This window comes from Neohortaea acidophila (assembly GCF_010093505.1).
Source record: "Neohortaea acidophila strain CBS 113389 unplaced genomic scaffold BDY17scaffold_3, whole genome shotgun sequence".
Classification (NCBI taxonomy): domain Eukaryota; kingdom Fungi; phylum Ascomycota; class Dothideomycetes; order Mycosphaerellales; family Teratosphaeriaceae; genus Neohortaea; species Neohortaea acidophila.
Genome location: NW_022985512.1, coordinates 1,010,557 through 1,029,192, shown reverse-complemented (window position 1 = coordinate 1,029,192; position 18,636 = coordinate 1,010,557). Strand labels below are relative to the sequence as shown.

The 18,636-nt window shown below is 57.0% G+C and overlaps 8 protein-coding genes across 8 annotated transcripts; 4 read left to right on the top strand and 4 right to left on the bottom strand.

Moving 5' to 3' along the window:
• Positions 1–2,066: 2,066 nt before the first annotated feature.
• BDY17DRAFT_308732 (MFS phospholipid transporter-like protein Git1) lies at positions 2,067–3,647 on the top strand (the record flags this gene model as incomplete). The annotated part of the gene is made up of 2 exons (XM_033735247.1): positions 2,067–3,014; positions 3,075–3,647. 2 exons carry the CDS (start codon positions 2,067–2,069, stop codon positions 3,645–3,647), a joined length of 1,521 nt encoding a protein of 506 aa, XP_033591887.1.
• Positions 3,648–4,120: 473 nt separating this feature from the next.
• BDY17DRAFT_293361 (HIT-like domain-containing protein) lies at positions 4,121–5,230 on the top strand. Its single transcript, XM_033732971.1, has 2 exons — positions 4,121–4,324; positions 4,393–5,230. The coding sequence occupies exons 1-2, from the start codon at positions 4,163–4,165 to the stop codon at positions 4,882–4,884; spliced, it is 654 nt and encodes a 217-aa protein (XP_033591886.1). The 5' UTR covers positions 4,121–4,162; the 3' UTR covers positions 4,885–5,230.
• On the bottom strand, positions 5,185–5,678 carry BDY17DRAFT_246994 (uncharacterized protein; the record flags this gene model as incomplete). The annotated part of the gene is made up of 2 exons (XM_033730777.1): positions 5,185–5,441; positions 5,510–5,678. The coding sequence occupies 2 exons, from the start codon at positions 5,676–5,678 to the stop codon at positions 5,185–5,187; spliced, it is 426 nt and encodes a 141-aa protein (XP_033591885.1).
• A 604-nt stretch (positions 5,679–6,282) lies between these two features.
• BDY17DRAFT_315753 (putative S-adenosylmethionine-dependent methyltransferase) lies at positions 6,283–7,282 on the bottom strand (the record flags this gene model as incomplete). The annotated part of the gene is made up of 3 exons (XM_033735937.1): positions 6,283–6,820; positions 6,894–7,214; positions 7,269–7,282. 3 exons carry the CDS (start codon positions 7,280–7,282, stop codon positions 6,283–6,285), a joined length of 873 nt encoding a protein of 290 aa, XP_033591884.1.
• Positions 7,283–8,357: 1,075 nt separating this feature from the next.
• Positions 8,358–9,500, bottom strand: BDY17DRAFT_308729 (kinase-like domain-containing protein; the record flags this gene model as incomplete). The annotated part of the gene is made up of 3 exons (XM_033735246.1): positions 8,358–8,378; positions 8,420–9,313; positions 9,372–9,500. The coding sequence occupies 3 exons, from the start codon at positions 9,498–9,500 to the stop codon at positions 8,358–8,360; spliced, it is 1,044 nt and encodes a 347-aa protein (XP_033591883.1).
• A 1,728-nt stretch (positions 9,501–11,228) lies between these two features.
• On the bottom strand, positions 11,229–13,136 carry BDY17DRAFT_247074 (peptidase family M1-domain-containing protein; the record flags this gene model as incomplete). Its single annotated transcript, XM_033730790.1, has 1 exon — positions 11,229–13,136. The coding sequence occupies one exon, from the start codon at positions 13,134–13,136 to the stop codon at positions 11,229–11,231; it is 1,908 nt and encodes a 635-aa protein (XP_033591882.1).
• A 308-nt stretch (positions 13,137–13,444) lies between these two features.
• Positions 13,445–15,795, top strand: BDY17DRAFT_293353 (uncharacterized protein). Its single transcript, XM_033732970.1, has one exon. It carries the CDS (start codon positions 13,542–13,544, stop codon positions 15,483–15,485), a length of 1,944 nt encoding a protein of 647 aa, XP_033591881.1. The 5' UTR covers positions 13,445–13,541; the 3' UTR covers positions 15,486–15,795.
• Positions 15,796–16,334: 539 nt separating this feature from the next.
• Positions 16,335–18,424, top strand: BDY17DRAFT_322169 (ASST-domain-containing protein; the record flags this gene model as incomplete). Its single annotated transcript, XM_033736763.1, has 3 exons — positions 16,335–16,600; positions 16,662–16,803; positions 16,865–18,424. 3 exons carry the CDS (start codon positions 16,335–16,337, stop codon positions 18,422–18,424), a joined length of 1,968 nt encoding a protein of 655 aa, XP_033591880.1.
• Between the last annotated feature and the right edge of the window lie 212 nt (positions 18,425–18,636).

The window sequence follows — 18,636 nt, the reverse complement described above, 5'->3', positions numbered from 1 at the left end:
CAAAATACTGCGAGCGCGCTTTGTATACTGACGAGGACTCTGGGCTGTTTCGGATTGACAACAGCACCCGTGGCATGGCTCTGACGACCCGCTCCGGATCCCCCTGGCGTCTGAACTCACAAATTGTTCCTTCGACCGTGTAAGCGAGGGAGAACGCGGTAGGGGGCTCTATGGCGCGCATACGCCATAGGCACTCAGTGTGCGGTGACTGCTTATGTCGCTCGATCTATCGCAAACTCCATGCAACAACCGGGATTTAAGTGACGTGAGTTTGAGCAGAAAATAGTACGTTCTCATGGAACATGTACTGAATGATGCTTTCATTATTGCGTTCTGCCCAAAGCGCGTACTCACCAGAGCTCCGAGGTCCGATCCACCTGCATGCGGCATGCAGGAGGCTGCCAAGCTCAAAGCCAATTGCTGCCCTCCCGTTCGGGATGGAAGTCGATGACTGAGCGCAAAGCAGCGGTACTTGACATGACCGGAAACCGGTATGGATAGGTAAGGTGCAGTCAAAATCATTGGGCTCCGCCGTGTACTGTCCTCACCCAGTCTTCGAGTGAATCCCGTCAATCGCCGTTCATCAATGATGCCTCCCCTGCCGCATTCACTCGTGCTTGTGCTGCTTCCGTACTGGCATGGACGAGGAATGAGCACGTTTCTGATCTACGACAAACTCTGCCCAGCCGTAGGAGGTGTTCGGAAAATTCGTAAGAGCTCTCGAACCGAACAAAATCGCGCATCACTTGATCTCCATGCAGTAATTACGACGACCCGCCGCGCTGCACCTTGAGTGAAGATGTCTCGCCGCCTCTTATCAGGGTGAGAATGCTCCCAACGCGTTCGAGGGCTCAGGAGGGCAGAACCTCACCTCATACCGATCGTCGTCACTTATCTTCGAAGCCTTGGTCGATCAGAGCGACCACAGACAGGCCCACAGAAAGGTTGTAGGTCTGAATCGCACGATTTGCAGGCAAAGTGTTGCCATCAGCGCAAGATGTCCATCTCCCGTCTTATCGTCGCGAAACAGAACCACATAGAGCTGGGCTTCGGAAGCATGCGTGCCAAGAGCAGCGAGATCGTCCAGCGACCGTTGCGGATGTATCGAGGAGCGCATTTCAGCCTCGTTCACGACTCATGTATCGGCAGCGCAATAAGACAATGGCACGCAAGAGCGCAGATCAAGGGCCCGGACGATCTGAGATTAGACCCAGCAAGACCACAGATCTATGCCGATAGTTAACTAAATTCACGCCTGACAGACGGTCCAGATGCGATCGACTTTACTCGACTTGACTCGAGTTTGTCGTCGCTGCAACACGTGCTCCGAGCCGACATCTATGAGTCGCCGGAAGCCATCCTTCTGTGAAATGCACCATACGAGGGTGCGTGCCCTCCCGAACGCCACCCGTGGCACGACCTACTGCATTGGGAGCGTCGGCCACGCCGTGAGCGCAGGAGTCTTGGTCAGGCGACTGATGCTTTTCGCCCGCCCTCTGCACTCGCGGCGGCGTCGATGAGGACAAGTCTCCCCGTCCACGATTGTAATCAGGCAGTGCAAAAAGATTGCAACACCCTTTTCCTTCCCACGCGATGTCGGAAATGCGGCACAATGGCGCATGGTCTGCACGACGGCTCAGCGGCAGGCGATTGCCAACCCCCCACGCCCTCCGTCGCCTTCAAGCCTTTCAAGCCCAGACCCCGGCGATTAGGCGCACCATGCGTCGGGATTAGCGAACAAACTGCTCGTTTGAGTTAGCCTGGCCCGGGTTTCCTGCAGGGCGTCTGCTACCTTGCCGTCGCGCGCCCCGCAGGCAACGTGCTTCTCTGTTCATTTCTCCTTGGCCGAGCTGTCTTCCCCCACTCACAGCTCATTGTCGCCGCCGAGGGTCTAGACGTGGCAATTTTTTTCCCAGGGCCCAGTGGCTGAGAAACATCTACATATATTAAGCCTTGCGCCAACCTTTTGCCGTAAGAGCTTACTTCGGTCGATCATCAACCATTCGCCCTCACACCCTCCCTCGTCTCTTCCATCTTGTTACTCACGCTTCGCGACGTGCGTAAATATGGACGACAAGCAAATCCCCATCACCCACTCGGACTCTCCGGACAACAGTGGTCTCGACGTCCTCACCGGCCAGGACGACCTCGAGAACACTGGCAAGACGAGATGGCAAAAGTTCTGGCCTGCATTCGCTTGCGGTTCCGGTCTGTTCTCCGACGGTTACCTGCAAGCGTCTATTGGCCCAGTCAACCACTGCTTGGGCTTGCTGTATCCCAAGCAGTACGAGCATAGCACCTACCACCAGAACATCACCGCCATTGCCTTCGCCGGTACCGTGGTTGGGCAGCTCTTCTTTGGTTACACCTCCGACAGATACAGCCGCAAGAACAGCTTGCTCGCCTCCACCATCATCCTCATCGTCTTCGCCGCCCTTGGCGCTGGTGCTTGGGGCGCCAACGGCACCGTCAACGGCCTGCTCGCAGCCCTGACTGCGTACCGTTTCCTGCTCGGTATTGGTATCGGTGGTGAATACCCTGCTGGCTCCGTTGCTTGCGCCGAGGCTACCGGAGAGTTGAAGTCCGGCACTCGTAACCGCTGGTTCATCATGTTCACCAACGTCGCCATTGATATCGGCTTCGTCGGTGGTCCCCTCATCGCCATGATCATCTCCGCCGGCACCAGCAACTTGACCGTCGTCTGGCGTACGACTCTCGGTCTTGCGGTCGTCCCACCCTTCCTCCTCCTCTACCTTCGATTCAAGCTGAAGGAGCCTGAGTCGTACTCGCGCGAGAACTTCAAGCGTGGCAAGACACCCTACTGGCTCGCGCTCAAGTTCTACGCCCCACGTCTGCTCGTCGTCATGACCATCTGGTTCATCTACGATTTCCTGACCTACCCATTCGGCATCTTCTCCACCGTGTGGATTGCAGACATCACCCCCAACCCCAAGCTCTGGCAGACGTTCGGCTGGTCTACCTTGATCAATTTGTTCTACGTGCCCGGCGCTCTGGTAAGCCGCTCCGCCCTCTACCGTGAAGCAGTCTCGAACAACTGTACTAATTGACCACAGCTCGGAAGCATTCTCAGCGACAAGCTCGGCCCTCGTCTCGCCCTCAGCATCTTCGTTGCTGCCCAAGGCATCGTTGGCTTCATCATGAGCGGCACCTACCAATGGCTCCGAATGCCCCAGAATGTCGGCGGCTTCGTCGTCGTCTACGGCATCTTCCTCATGCTTGGCGAGATGGGCCCGGGCGACAACATTGGTCTGATTGCAGCCAAGTCCTCCAGCACCGGTATCCGTGGCAAGTACTACGCCATCGCCGCCGCCACGGGCAAGATCGGCGCCTTCGTTGGCACCTACGTCTTCCCCATCATCGAAGCCGACGGCGGCGGGTACTACGCCACCAAGGGCGGCCAGTACCCCTTCTTCACCGCCAGCGCCCTCTGCCTCTTCAGCGCCTGCATCGTTTGGCTGCTTCCCCACATCGACCAAGACACCATTACAAAGGAGGATGCGCGATTCCGGGCCTACCTTCTCGAGAACAACTTCGACATCTCCCAGATGGGCAACGTCGAGTGGCAAGATATCCGACGTGAGTCATTGGTCCGCACTGGACATGAGGACATCATCAAGTCCGAGTAGAGGAAGAAGAGGTGACATGTTCAAAGGGTGGATAACAGGCGTGGAGTCGAATCAAATTGGCGAGGCAATACATCTGCGCTGCTGGTTGTGAAAGCGATACTTTTCGTGTTTGTTGTTTTCTATCGAAGATACCATGACCTCCAATACTTGACCTCTATACCACCTGACGCTTTCGCTCCCTGTAACTCTTTGGAATTCTCGCTCCCGCTGTGGGCGTCGATCACATTCCCACCGATTCATTCAGCTTCCCCAAGTGTCTCTCGGCTCTCCTCACACGCCCGCAGGTAGCATGTAGCGTGGAGAAGGTTGCTGCAAAGAAACACTCTGGACAAAGAGGCAGTCGCTGCTGCTCGCGCGGTAGAAGCGGGTACACGTAGACGAAAGAACGACTGCGAGACAGAGGAAGAAGAGAAGGAGGAGGAAGGCTGAAGATTTGGGGCAAGGCAAACACGCGAGGGCCGGCCCGGGCCCGGGTGTGTAGCGCGCTGTGATTGGTTTGCTGACGGCGCAGCTTAATGAGTGATGGCCTTCGAGCGCTCACAAACGCATTATTACATCAGGAGCCTTACTCGCCGTTCCTCAATCTCCCCTTAGTGGCGCAGATGAGCCCAGGTCCTCAAGAGGCAGAGATGCCTCCTCGAGTCTTCCACTTTGGCTCCTTTAATATCACCCAGCATGTAAGCAAGGACAGCCGCAAGTATCTCCGTCATCCCTCCGTCCTCTGATCACAGTCTCGCATACCCAGGTCTTCCACACAACCCCCCTCTCCTTCGCCATCGTGAACCTCAAACCCCTCCTCCCAGGCCACATCCTCGTCTGCCCACACCGCATCCAGCCGCGGCTAGCAGATCTCACAAAAGAGGAGATCTCCGACCTCTTCCAAACCGTCACCCGCGTGCAGCGGACGTTGAAGCGAGTATATCGCGCGGAAGCCTTCAATGTCGCCATGCAAGATGGCGAGGCGGCGGGGCAGACGGTGCCGCATGTGCATTGCCACGTCATTCCGCGGCGGATGGGAGATCCGGGTAGTGATGACAAGGTGTACGAGTGGCTCGAGGGGGAGGAGGGGAATGTGGGAGGCCATTTGAAGGAGGCGCAGGGGAGCAGTGGAAGCAAGAGGGAGGACTGGCCAAAGGACGAGGACAGGAAGCCGAGGAGTGACGAGGACATGAAGAAGGAAGCGGACTGGTTGAGGGCAGAGATGGCGAAGGATGAGGTGGAAGGGGGGAAGTTGTGACGGTCAGAAAGGGAATGAGTTTCATGTTTCCTCTTCTTCGAGCGTGATATTCGAGCGTGGCATCCGAAAGCATGCAGGTCTATTCGACCATCAGAGCTGGACGATTCGAGCGCAGCCAAGTTCCCATCCATGGAATTTCCCCATGATCGCAGTAAACTCCCTTCGCGCCAAATAGCAAGCATGTACTTCTCCTCTCGTCATCATGAGCCCAAGTCTGCATCCGTCGCCTCTGCTCAGTTGGCCAGAATCGTCTTGACCATGTCTATGCGAACAACGTATTAGCGTCTCATTGCTGTCCCATCAAGGCACCCTTCCATCCTTACCCATATAGTTCAACTCGCCACTGCTGGTGTCTACCGCCTTCAGTAGCTCATCCACCTCCTCGTCACTCATCTTCTCCCCCAGGTTCGTGAGGATGTACCGGAACTGGCCCACACCGATGAAGCCCGTGAGGTCCTTATCGAAGACTTGGAAACCGCGACAGTATTCCTCCGGTTCGCCGGGGTCGCGGAAGCCGCCTGGACGGTTGAGGACGCGGGTGAAGGAGTCAAAGTCAACTAGGTGAGTTGTCGTGTCAGAAGACGGGCCTGGTGAGACGTTCATGATGACAGGAAGCGCGACTTACAGTCTCCGCCCACTTGTCCCTCCAAGTCGCGAATCTCCGCCAACGTCGGGTTCTGGCCGCAGGCGCGCAGGAGATCGCCGAGGGAGTCGAGAGGCACGCGACCGGTGCCGCGCTTGTCGAAGAGGGAGAAGGCCTCCTTGAAGTTGGTGCTTTGCGCCTGGTCGGCCATGATGCGTCAGCTGTGTTGTGTGTTGTGGCGGGAGCGGTGCGCGTGTGGAGTGTAATTCGCGGAAATTGGGAAAGGAAGACGCGCGAGTATGGATCGCAGAGCGTGTGCAAAGATGAAGGGCAGAGGAGGGGGGAGGAAGGGGACAGCGTGCGCGCGGTTTGACGTGCTCGAAGCTGGTGCGAGGCCTTTGTTGTTGACTGCGGCTGTCGTGCTCCAACGAGGCCTCCTGAACGCACCACGCGGCAAGAGCGGGAAAGTAAACAGAAGGGAAGGGGGAAGGTACGAACCATTGTTTGTTTGCCACTTCTTGCTCAATTCAGCAATTGCACTGTTGCACTTCTTCTGCTTCTTCTTTGCGTCGCACAAAGCAATTGTATGTCGGTAGGTGAAAGCAGGGGATGTTTAATTCTCCTAAATGCAGCGCTGGTTGGGCAGGAATTTGTCCGGCAGAAACGCCCGTCCGCACGTTGCCAGGCCATCCGGCGCGTACTCCGTCGATATACAACAGGGGTGTGTTTCCAGTCATGTGACCATGCTGCACTCGACACCCATACACACTTTACATCTAATGGTCTATGTAATAAATAGATAGACATGCATCTCGTCACCGCTTGCGAAACATCACCAGTCCCGACCCCCATTCCATGTTCACCACATTGCCCTCCTCGGCGAAAAACGCATCCTGCCCCTTCATCTCGTCCACCATGCGATCAATTAAATCCCCCTCCCCCCCTTTCGACCGCGCGATCTGCCCCGGATGCGCCTCCTTCCATCCATGAAAGGACGAGAATGTGCGGTAGTACTCCTTCATCTCCGCAATCGTCAAACTCTTCTCCACAAACAGCGTGCCTTCTCCACTCTTCCTCCCTTGACAAGCAGGCTCGTACTCTACCCTCTGCACGTCCTCGAAGTCCGCAGCGGGCGGCTCGATAACGCGCAATTTCTCCTGCACGTACCGTCGTCCCGGCATGCTCCAGTAGGGCCCAAGGGTCTCCGGATCATCCCCGTACGTAGTTTTGTCCAACACCTTGGTGGCGCGAGGGAAGTCGACGAGAACGGGGTCTTTGTAGCCCCAGAAGGCCACCGTCCCGCCTTTCCTTAGTAGACGCTTCAGCTCCGGCCAGAGTTCTGCGTATTTGAACCTGCCACCATCACGAGTGCAGCGTTAGCCATGCCATCCGCGCCTCGGTCACTGCTCGGTAAGAAAATTCTTACCAATGCGCTGCCTGCCCAGCGACAACACAATCCACCTCCCCATCACTCAAGAATGATGAGTTCTCCGCCGACCCCTCCCGGAACTCAACATTGCTCTCTCGACTCTGCTCGCGAGCCTGCTTGATCATGCCGGGAGAGGGATCGGTGCCAATCACTCGCTCGAACCGCGTGGCCATACCTCGCGCGACCATCCCCGTGCCGCTTCCCAGATCGAGGCATAGCCGCTTCGGTCCACGATGGTAGGCTAGTACCGTGTTGTAGAGAGCGGGCGGATACGTTGGGCGAAATGCGGCATATGAGGCCGCGGAGAAGGTGGATTTGCTGCAGATTTGTGATCAGTCCAAGGCCGTCGGGAGAAGTTGGGGTGGGATGTACGCAAAGGTCGTCATGCTTTCACTGCTTTATTCACTGCGTGTCTTTCCGAGCCGAAGGCCTGTCAGCCTATTCTTCCTCGCATATGCGGCTCAGCACTCGTGCCGGATAGTGACCGGATGTTGCTGCTGTCGTGGGGCGATGTACTTAGGGTTAGGAAAGAAATAAACCCTAAACCTTCGAGATTCGACACGAGGAGCAGACGAATGATCGCGCTATGGGTAGGATAGCAACGAGGTAGAAAACCACTTCTCTTCTTCGTAGGGCGGGTTTCGAAAGCATGTAATGCATTTCGGTGAGCACCCTTTAAACCAGAGCCGGCCGGTCCCAACCCCACCGATCTCGGTGCCTGTCTTGGACGACTCAAGGTGCGCAGGGTCGATGGACAGTAGTGCGGCAGCCCGAACGCATACTCATGCACCGACACGTCCCATATCGTCAATCGGAATCTCATTCAATACATGTATCGTAACCTCATGTCTGTCCCCAACTCGCAGCTGTGTCGTCTCGGCTGACAGACGTCCAAGGCTCTGCGTTGAACTCACGATCCATGTGCTCGTCAAACCCCGAATCAGTATGCATCAGGCCCGAATGAACACCATCCTCCCCAGCCAACCGCGCGACCCCATTTGGTAGCGGAGCGTCTCCCTCGTCCCGCTTCTCGCGTTCTCCCGCAGTAGCTCTCCTGCCGAGATCAATGCCCAACGCATTCCCATTTGCCGACGTCTTCCTCTCCAGTCCTCGATTATCAAAAGAGCACTCGCTCCCACGCCTTCTACGTCCTCTGCTAGGCGGGGAGCGGGATAACGAAGTAGCGCTGCCGGACGACATCGACGCCGTCCGAGCAAAGGGCGAGTTCCTCCCCCGATGGCTCGAAATCAGCGAGCGATCGCGATGCGCAAGTACCCAAGACCCGGAGCTGCCGAAGTGGTAGTTCGATGACGCAGCATTAGAGTCGGGATCTTGTGGGTCGATATAACATATTGGACCTGTCCGGAACTCATGGGAGATAGATGCGGCCCTGCTCGTCCTCGCCGACGACCATTGACGTCTTCGAGAGTGACTGCCATCGCGGGATCGATGTATTCCCGGTCAGAGCGACAGGTGGTTGTGCTGTGATCCGAATGTCGCACGGGGTTATCGATGAAGCCCACCGAGGGCCGACTGGGAGACGTCGGGAACTCATCAAGGAGTATTCTGGCACTCCATCGATCTTGAGGCCGCTCGCTGAGGCATGTCTCCACAATGTCTCGGAAGTACGGGGGAACAAAATTGGGAAGTCGGGCCAGAGGGCGTTCTTGGAGGTCGGGATCGTCAATCTGCTGCGCCAGGGCCCAGAGCACCATTCCAAGCTGGAACAGATCCGTTTTCACACCGATGCACATGCTAATCCGCTGCCCACTTCGAATGAGGCGATGCAGCTCGGGTGGCTCCCAACCGACTGGACATCCTCTGCGATTGATGTCGATGATCTGCGCGTTGTCGTCCCCATCAATCACAACATTAGACAGGGTGAAATCGCCCTGCACGAACCCGGCTTCGTGGATGTCAGAGAGGCCTTGGACAATCTGCTTCGCCCATTTCTCCCGCCTGTGCCATGGGAGTGCCGGAGTGCCCTGATCGGCGAAGATCACATCTACAAGCGCGCCATGAGTCGCATATGAGATCAGGAGACCTTTGACGACCGTCCCTATCTCGTCGGTGACCAATCCTCTAAGCTTGATGACGTTTTCGGAGTCGAACAGTGCATCAAGAGCATTGACTTCGTACAGAAACTCGTCGATAGTATCGGGTCCCGGAATCTCTTTCTTGATTAAATGGTCGCCGTCGACGTTCACCTCGTACACGAAACCAGAGAGATGAGAGACGAATTCGACATCGCTCTCACGATAGAGTGGGACACGGACGTGCTGGAGTAGCGAGAGGGAAGGGTATTCGACAATCTCATTGACGTCCTCGCGAACATGGACGTGCAGCTGTCCATCCTCCGGGGTAGTCACCAATCTGAGATTGGTGACGGTGTTGTAGAAATGAATGTCGTCCAACGTCTCGAATAGCCTCGTAGATGCGGAAGCTTTTGTCGCGCTGGAATTTCAGACAAGATACATCCTCTTCCAGCGAGCCTTCTGGGGCGTTTCGATAGTCCAGGGAGATGGCCAGTCTTCTCCACTTGGTCGCAGTCTCGGCGTAGGTGACAAAGAACTTCTCGCGCTTGGAGTTGTCGCGGAAGTGCATGCTGAGATTGAGGACCCATCGTTCAGTATGTTCGTGCAGCAGGAGGAGATGGGCTTTTTTGGCGTCGTCGTCTTCGTCGTCGTTGATGGACTCGACCTCCTCACGCGACCGATCTGGGATTGGTAATGGTGAAAGTGGTGGAGGATCAGGATTGTTGCCGTCTGCACCGTTGCCGTGGTCTCTATCGCTGTGGACCCCGCCTGGATACCCAGTTCTGGACGCAAATGGCGATAAAACAAGGGGCGATTTAGGAGATAGTGCTCTCCGAGCGGCACTTGCACTGAGACCGCGTTTTCGATTGAGACTTGCAGTGCGTCTTTCGTTCATGCTGGGAGGGACCTTGAGCAGTTTCTCTCGTTGCTCAGATTCCTGTCTTGATAAATCCTGTGGTCGAGGAAGGGATGCAATGGCCTGCGAGAATGGGCCATTGTTGTCTGGTTGACTTGCTCGTGGTTGCTGAAGGTGGTCCTCTAATGGCTGAGGGTCAATTGACGAGGTGGATAACTCCGCGTCGGCCTCCTGCAAGCCTCGAGGCTTCCTCCACCGTGCACCAAGACTCCTGAGCAGGGATCCCTTCCTCGATGGTTTTTGTGTGGAAGGCTCGTCAGGTTGCTCTGGTGCCAGAGGTTCCTCGCTTTCTTGACTGAGAGACTGTTGCGGCATGGCGAGGATGGTGGGTGATGTCGCATTCCCCCGAACTTGCGGGTACTGTCGAGAGAGATGTGTGAGCAGCTATGCCTTGGATGGAACAGGTATATACCTGATTCCTCGCCCAGCCTCGTGCTATCGACGTTGTCGCACAAGGCGGCTGCTTGCGTCACATCCAGACATGGAATGTCTCCGGTGGAGGGTCATGCGGTCCCGCCAGCCAGATGCAGTGACTGGCTACCGGTCGCAAATGATGCTCCGAGCTGCAGTGCTCCGGATGACTGTTGCTATTCATAAGTCGAGTTGTGTCGTTGAGATTGGGGAACATTGATGGACAAGCTGCGGCATGAGGTGGTCAGAGACAGCCAGCGCAGTCAATGCTGGGGCGGGGTCCCGCGCCTGGAGAAGCGGGGAGGGGAAGAGAGAGCGGTGTAGCCTGAGGTCGTCAAAGACCGTGCCCAAAGGGTCAGACGGTGGCGTTCGTGATACGAGTCGTAAAAATGAAGTGAATCCCCTGCACCGACGAGGTTCAGCTTGCTACTTGTAAGGTAATACGAGATCTCCCCACCCTTGTCATCGGGCTGTCCGTCGAGCTGAGGCTGACCATCCACCACGCCCTTCTCCACCGCTGCATGCAAACAGGCGACCATTTTCTGCAGGCCGTGAGCGCCATGTCAGGAATGAGGCAGAGTCCGTTCCTTCGTGACGAATGAACGGACATTCTTTTTATGGAATATGGAATTACCGTTCACATGTCAATTGCATCGTCGAATGCTAAGGCAAGGCTGTGCTTTGGGTATCAACGCCGGCTGTCGGGTGGCACTAACCACACCACTTTTACAGACCATCCGAGCTCCCAAGCTCATCGTATGGAACGATGGACCGCCTCTCTTTGTTAGCTATCACGCTAAAGCATGCCCGGTCTATGGGGGGAATCCGAGGCGAAGACTCAGCACCAAGCATGCAACATCAACCTGGGAAATGCTTTAGTGTCATCGCCATGTGACAATGCAAGAGAAAGGCAGCAAATGAGATGTCACTTCCGCGATATCGACGTAGACAAGTACCTGCCCACCGGAACTACTTTCCCGCTTGCCTCTCAAACATCTTCTCCACCATCCCGCGGCAAATTGGGTGGTAAAAGTCCCGATTCTTCTCCAGAGTCCGCCTCGCTAGCTCAGCATCCCGCTTCAGCAACTCCTTGTACAACGGCCGAACGAACTTCATTCTGCCCACCGTGCCCAGCAGCTCTGCGGTCGGCTGGTACACACTCTTCGCTCCCGCCTGCAGACCGACAACGTAAAATCGGGACACGAGCTCTACATTGTGCGAGCTGGAGTAGGCGTATGTGCTCCCCATCAGGTCAACGAGGTCAGGAGAGAGGGGATGAGAGAAGGATTGGACGCGCTCGAGGAAGACAACGGACTGGTTGGCGCTGAAGGACTTGATGTCGGCCGCACTAGGCTTGAACTCCTTTGCACCGCCATTCAGCGCCTCCCATTTGTTCGCAAGGTCGTAGCATTCGTCTGCGAGCGTGGTGTCGAAGTCCGGCCTCGGCGGAAAGCCAGGGGTGTAGAACCATTTGTCCCAGTCCACCGTGGCCAGCTGCTTCGAAGCCTCGGCGTCAGGTTCGAAGAACGACAGCAGTGTCGCTTTGAATTCGTAGCTGTCCACGCTCCGTTTCTTGTATTCGTTGAAGTAATGCGGGATGAATTTGTCCCATTTGTCCAGGCCGACGAGCTTCTCCAGGTGGTAGAGGAAAACAAAGCCCTTCTCATAGGGCACGGAGGAGAAGGCGTCATCCGGATCTTGACCTTTGAGATTCGGAATCATCTTGGTGAATTCGTGGTCCTCTCCAAACTGGGCAATGCTGTCGCTCAGCGCTTTCCATCCAATGATTGCGCTAAAGTCACGGTGTTGGTCGCCGCCCAGTACGGAAGCCTGAATACGGCGTTCAAGGTAGACCGTCCAGCCCTCATTGAGCCAAAAGTGCTCCCACGAAGCATTCGACACCAGATTCCCGGACCATGAGTGCGCCAGCTCATGTGCAATCACGTCCACATTTTGGCGGTCGCCAGAAATCAGAGTTGGGGTTGCAAACGTGTACACTGGGTTTTCCATTCCACCGTAGGGGAAGCTGGGAGGAAGCACCAGGACGTTGTAGGTAGTCCAGGCATAAGGATATACAATCTTCTCGGCGGCTTGGATGAAGGTCTCCACATCGTCCTCGAACTCCCATTGACAGGCCGTGAGTTCTTCCGGCCCAGTCCAAACGGTAGATCGGGGACCCACCGACGCGGCTGCGAGGTCGCCGGAAGACACGGCGAAGAGGTAAGAAGGCATGGGGATTTCCTGATGGAAGGTGTACAGCAAAGTACCCGACTTCCCCTTCGTGCCAGGCTCGAAGTCTCTGGAGCCTGTGGAAAGGCCCGAAGCCAAGACGGGCAGAGCGGAGCGCAGGTTGAACGTGTACGTGGATTTGACGTCCGGCGTGTCCTGGCACGGGAACAGCGAGCGGGCGTGAATGGCTTGGCATTGAGAGAACATGTAGGGATGCTTTTTGTTCGAGGTTTGAGCTGGGGTCAACCATTGCAGAGCTGTGCAATCTTTGGTGGTTTCGACATGGATCTTGACTTTCACCTCGTGTTTGGTGGCCGCATCGTCAACCCGGATGGTCAGCGGGCTGCCATACGGCTCTATGCGGGATCCGTTGACCGAGAACTCGGCCTTGTGCCCATCGACATGGACGCTGGAGATGTTGAGGAAGCTTGTATCGAGCACAATCTTGGGCTCGTGATCAGCAAGCTTCTTGAGCGTCAGCTCCACGCTGCCCTTTAGTTTCTTCGCCTCAAAGTCAATTTCGAAGTTGGCGGTGGTGTGTTTGGTTTTCCAGGCATTGTAATTAGACAAGGTATTGGGGTCTCTGGGCTGATGAATGGATGCCGCCGCCTTTTCGGCCGCAGCGTCTGAAATGGGGCGAATGGCCATGTGGACGATCCCTGATGTTTGGCTGCCGATGGAGGAGCTGCCAAGTCGTTTGGCGCAGGTCGAACGAAAACACTGGAGGAGAGAGCGGGCGGTAGAGAAAGATTTCATTCACCCAAACACTGTCACTGTGAAAGGTGCTTGGAGTCTCGAGAGCCTGGTGTGAAATCATCGGCTTAGCTCGCTTTTCCTGTCCTCTTAAGCCGACGTGAAGTTCCCGCGAGATCGCGCACGGGCCATGATGATGCCTGCCTGGCGGAAAGTCTATCTTCAACGCGTGCCGGTGGAGTGCACGCGCCTGACATCGACATCCTCTGCTGCAATCCACCATCTAACAAGTCCGACTCCAGCTGCACACGCTCTTTGTGCGCGGATAATATGCGCTGAGGCAAGCCACAGCCTGTTACAATGGCTCGCCAGCGTGCTGTGCCTTCGATGCAGCGCGACGCAGCCTCGTCAACACAACAACAGCCTGAGACAAGACAAGCATTGAAGGAGAAGACGAATACCACGCGCTCAAGAGGCACCACCTATGATTTTGACGAAAACATCGAAGAGCTGGTCAAGGATGTGCGCCCACGTCGGGGACAGGCGAAGAGGAATAATGCGCCGGAGCTGAAAGATGACTTTGTTATGACTGGAGGGCTTGGTCTGGCAGATGCAGAACCTGCGCGCACGACAGCCGCGCTCGCGTCTGCGACTGGAGATGAGCTGCAGCAAAGCGATAGTGCGCCGATTGCCAACGCCCCGCGCAACCGGCGGCCGCCGAGAACGATGAAGAAGGTGGTGAAGACTGCAGCGAGCAGCCAAATTCTGCTGGACTTAAGGAAGCGCATGGCGGCTGCTGGAGAGCCTGTCGCTACGAGCAAGCCAAGCGAGAAGCCTGGATCAGAATCCGACGCCCTGTCGCGACGGCGCCCTACCCTCCAACAATCGCCCCATCCTACTCAGCCGTCTAGACCTGTGGCATTCTCCTCGCCCACACTACCCTCCGCAAAGCGGAATGAAGGTCATGGTGCGCGCTCTTCCCTCGCTCCACCTAACTCCGCTCTTCGACTGGACCCTGCACCTGCATTCGAGACTAGTATTCTCGCGCTGAAAAACTTCAAGCGAAGACCTCGACAGCCTAGCATGCTGCAGATGGTTCAGCAACGAACAGCGAGCGCGCGGCCTTCTGCTGTACATATTCCTGCGGAAGATGACACCGCCGCTTACGACGTAGAGGGCATCGAGGACGACGACGATGAATTCGCTCCGGAGGCCGAAGGCACACCCCTGCATCTCCGTCTCGCCAAGACCATCTCCGGTGCTGGGGTGGAGGGGGGGTCTGAAGGACAGCAGGCACCTCTAGCATCCGGTGCAGCGAAGAAACGAAAGTCAATGGAGGCTGACTTGCCTGTAACTACTGCCGACGAGTCGAGTCATAAGCGGCAGAGAAGAAGGGGCGGAAAGCCATCTTCCGGCGATGGAGAGCGTCTATCGACAACGCTGCCGGCCGAGATACAGGTCATAAACTCATCGCCTTCTTCTGCATCGCTGTCGGATCTGCCTTTGCCCGAGCACCTTGCAGCGTCGAACCCGGAGGACGTTGTTCCCTCCACTGAGAGGGAGTTACGACGCGCGCAACGTAACGGCCCGAGCGACCACGAGCAGGAGATTTTGAGCGCTACAATGGCCGAACCAGCAAGTAGTTCTCCTCTTCCCGACGCAAGAGCACGCACGGAACGGGACATCATGGCCGATCCCTTGACCCAGCCCTCACCACCTCGTGAACGGGGGGCGGCAAAACAGCGAGCAAAGACCAGGCCAACCACAACCGCCACGCTGCAATCCCTACTTCCCAAACTAAGAAAACCGCTTGCGTCTAGACGTGGACCATCAGAGTACGATGTTGACTCTGACTCGGAGGATGGAGAGGACGGTGCGGAAGTCCGCGCCAACGGACATGGGGGCCGGGGGAGAGGCAGGCGACAGATCAAATCCAACAATACTGCGACCTCGACACGTAAGAAGCCGGCCACAGCCTCCACCAAGACAAGTCTACGTCCTCTCGCCAATCCGGCTACCAAAGCTCAGCCTCGCAGCACCAAGAAGGCGAACAAGACGTACGGCCGCACAGCGGCAACGACTTCGGACAAGGAGAACGATGCAGAGGGCCATGCGTCCTCCGTCGACAACGATGGCGAGGCAGATGGCGACGGCGCGGATACATCGGTGAGTATGGAGGAAGCGGGGCAGAGCAGGGAGCTGGCGGAGGCAAGGCGCAAATTCGCAGAGATTGATGCGTGGGACATGGAGTTTGAGAGCATGAGCGTGGAGGAGGGGAGGAGCTCTAGCCAGAATTGGCGGTAGTTGTGGATGTTTGTTCCGTGTCAGACGGCATGACGGAGACGATGCGTAGTATCTGACAATATCATGAAGCGTTCCCTGAGACACAGTCCTCCACTTCATGACATTGTCGCACAGAGCGGCCGTCTTGGCAGGCACGAGCGTGGTGCCGCGAAGCCGTGGTGGCTGCGCGCGTGCGCCTGTGCAGCCCCGACAACGTGCTTGACCGGACGGCAGGCTACGTGCCAGAAGAAGTGATTCACTGTTGCTACGTAAGCTTCCCGCGGGCAGCCTACTTCTTTGTCACCTAGGCGAGCCAGTCAAGATCTGTCTCCCTGGCGGGACGTGGTATAGCAAGCGGCTTCGGGGGAGAGGTTTAAGGCCGAGTGAGCGATGCCAAGAGCGCGATTGATTAAGCAGATGAATGAAGGCAAGGACGGGCGCAAATTAGACGAGATGAGACGAAGTTATAGGGAGGGCTCAGGAGGCACAGGAGGCATTCAGACAGCGTTTGGCAGGGATACGAGCGGGTGTCGGCCAATGGCAGGGGTCCCGCGTTTGGGCCTTCTGGAACAGGGCAAGCCCGCCTTTAGAGTTGCAGTTCAGGGGCGGGGGGCGGCAGCGCACGAGTGCGGAGGCCAGCAACTGCGGCGGAGACGCTTTGGCTTTCGCGCGGACCCAGTTAGGTCACTTCAGCACGTTGCAACCTTATCACCACCGACCGCTTCCCTCACCACACCACGCGCACACCCGCCCACCGCCGTCCGACCGCCTCTCCCCCGACACCTCCTCCCTCTCCCTCTTCGCCCTCCCCTCCTCCCCTCCCTGCCCACCCTCCATCAGCCGCCGCCCGCCCCATGCGGGCCCATTCAGATGTATCGCGTGTGGCTCTGCATCCTCCTCGCCGCCTGTCTTCGCGCGCTCCTCTGCCACGCCGACGAAAAGTCCTTCCTCAAGAACGCAAAGTTCAACGACGGCGAATATGGCAACTACCCCAAGCACAAGTTCCGCACGAGCATCATCGAGCCCCCGCGCCTCAACTTCATGGAGCCTTTTACCAACTGCGATGACGGCTCTTACATCTTCGTCGCCCCGCGCGGCGCTGCTGCTTGGTCCAGCTTCTACATTCTCGATCACGAGTACGTTTTGCCGCTGCTGCTGCTGCCCTCCAACACAACATACTAACCCCCTATCGCGCAGAGGTGGCTTGATCTGGGGTCCCGATCATCGATATGGCGAGGTCTACAACTTCCAAATGCAGCTCTACAAAGGCCAGCCATATCTCTTCTTTTGGGCCGGTGACGACTCCGTCGGTGGCCACGGCGAGGGAAAGTACTTTATGGTATGCATGCGCCGTGTCTCCCCTCCTTCCTCCTCCCTTGCTGATGTGGTTTCGCTGCCAGCTCGATCAGCACTACGAAGAGCACAGGAAGATCAGCGCCGGGCAAGGCATCCGCGGCGACCTCCATACCTTTTTCATCACCAAAGAGGACACGGCCGTCTTCACTGGCTATCAAGTCATGCAGGCCGACTTGACTGGCGTGGGCGGAGCACGGGATTCATGGATCTGGGAGTCGATATTTCAGGAGCTGGACGTGGAAACAGGCGAGGTCCTGTTCCAGTGGCGCTCCTCCGATCACTTTGCCTTCGAGGACTCCTACGGCGATCCCAACGCTGCCACTCACGGCAACCCGTGGGACTACTTCCACATTAACATGGTGGACAAGGACAAGGCGGGCAACTACTTCGTCTCCACGAGGTACGGGCGATGTGTGCTGTACATTTCGAAAGACGATGGAAGCATTCTCTGGCAGTTGGGCGGCAAGGGCAACAGTTTCAAGGATCTGTCCAACGGCGACGCCACCACCTTCTTGGGACAGCACGATGCACATTGGGTAGAGGAGCGCAGCGAGATCACCATGTTTGACAATCGCGCCGATTGGACGAACAAGCTGGAAGATGAGTCAGTCGGCCATCGCATTCGTCTTGACCTCGGCGAAATGACGGCCGAACTCGTTCAATCCTATCGACATCCCTCGCACCTTCTGAGCACCTCACAGGGCAGCATGCAGCAGCTCCCCAACGGCAATGTCCTCCTGGGCTACGGCTTCAATGGCGCCTTCTCCGAGTTCTCCCCCGACGGCAAGTTGCTGTGCGATGCGACCATGATGCCGACCAAGCGATTTGGCTCTGGCGATGTGCAGAGCTATCGCGACTTGAAGTTCAACTGGACCGGTATTCCCCTCACCGTCCCCTCCCTTCACTTCGAGGAGGACAAGTTGTACATCTCCTGGCTCGGCTCCACCAAGGTCCGGGGCTGGATGGTCCAGGATTCGGACGCGGCAGACGGCCTCTTTGAATCCGTCCAGACGATCAAGAAGAACGGCTTCGAGACCGAATTTGCCCTCGAAGACGGCCCGCGCATGCGGAAATACGTGCGCGTCGTCGCCGTCGACCACGGCGGAACACAGCTCTCCATCTCCAATCCCGTGGATATTGTTGATCCGGTGGAGATCTGGGGGGTGCCTCAGCCGGGCGAGCCGCTGCACCACATCATGGGTTCGGCGGACCGGACGCAGCACGGCAATGCTGGCAGCAATACTGGTATATCTGGCGACGAAGACGATGACTCTGACAACGCCACTACCGACGCCCAACTCATGCTCGTTCTCGGCGGCCTCACAGCCGTCTGCGCCGCAGTCGTGCTCTGGATGATATACGGCCGCAGGCGCGGCGGCTTGCCTCATCCCCACAGCGAAAAGACCTACGCGCCCAGCCGCTTCCGGGACACTGTCTCCAACGGCCGATTATGGCGGCTATGGCATCGTATTCGGATACGAATGCCTGGTAGCCAAAGCTGGCATTATGGCAAGTTGCCAACGGTGACGCGCGACGAAGAGGGGGCCAATGGGCATTTGGCATATGCCTCTTCTTCCAGCGATCGGTCGGGCTTTGAGGACTGATTGTTTCCATGTTTTGCGTTTCTCTGTCGCTTTTCTTCCTGGCCACCGCCCTTCGGCGGCATTGTGCCATTTCTCATTCGTGGAAATTACCACATTCGAAATTTGCGTGGTGTTTGGGAGGGTCTTGTTTCACGGCACGACAAGGTTGTTTGTGTACATGGTTAGAGACGAGGGAGAACACCGACATTCGGCGGATGGTCTGTGTGTGAGGG

Coding starts and splice junctions, on each gene's coding strand:
- BDY17DRAFT_293353 (XM_033732970.1), top strand. CDS start 13,542: ATGGCTCGCCAGCGTGCTGTGCCTTCGATGCAGCGCGACGCAGCCTCG.
- BDY17DRAFT_293361 (XM_033732971.1), top strand. CDS start 4,163: ATGAGTGATGGCCTTCGAGCGCTCACAAACGCATTATTACATCAGGAG. Junction 4,325..4,392: donor CCTTTAATATCACCCAGCAT/GTAAGCAAGGAC, acceptor TCGCATACCCAG/GTCTTCCACACAACCCCCCT.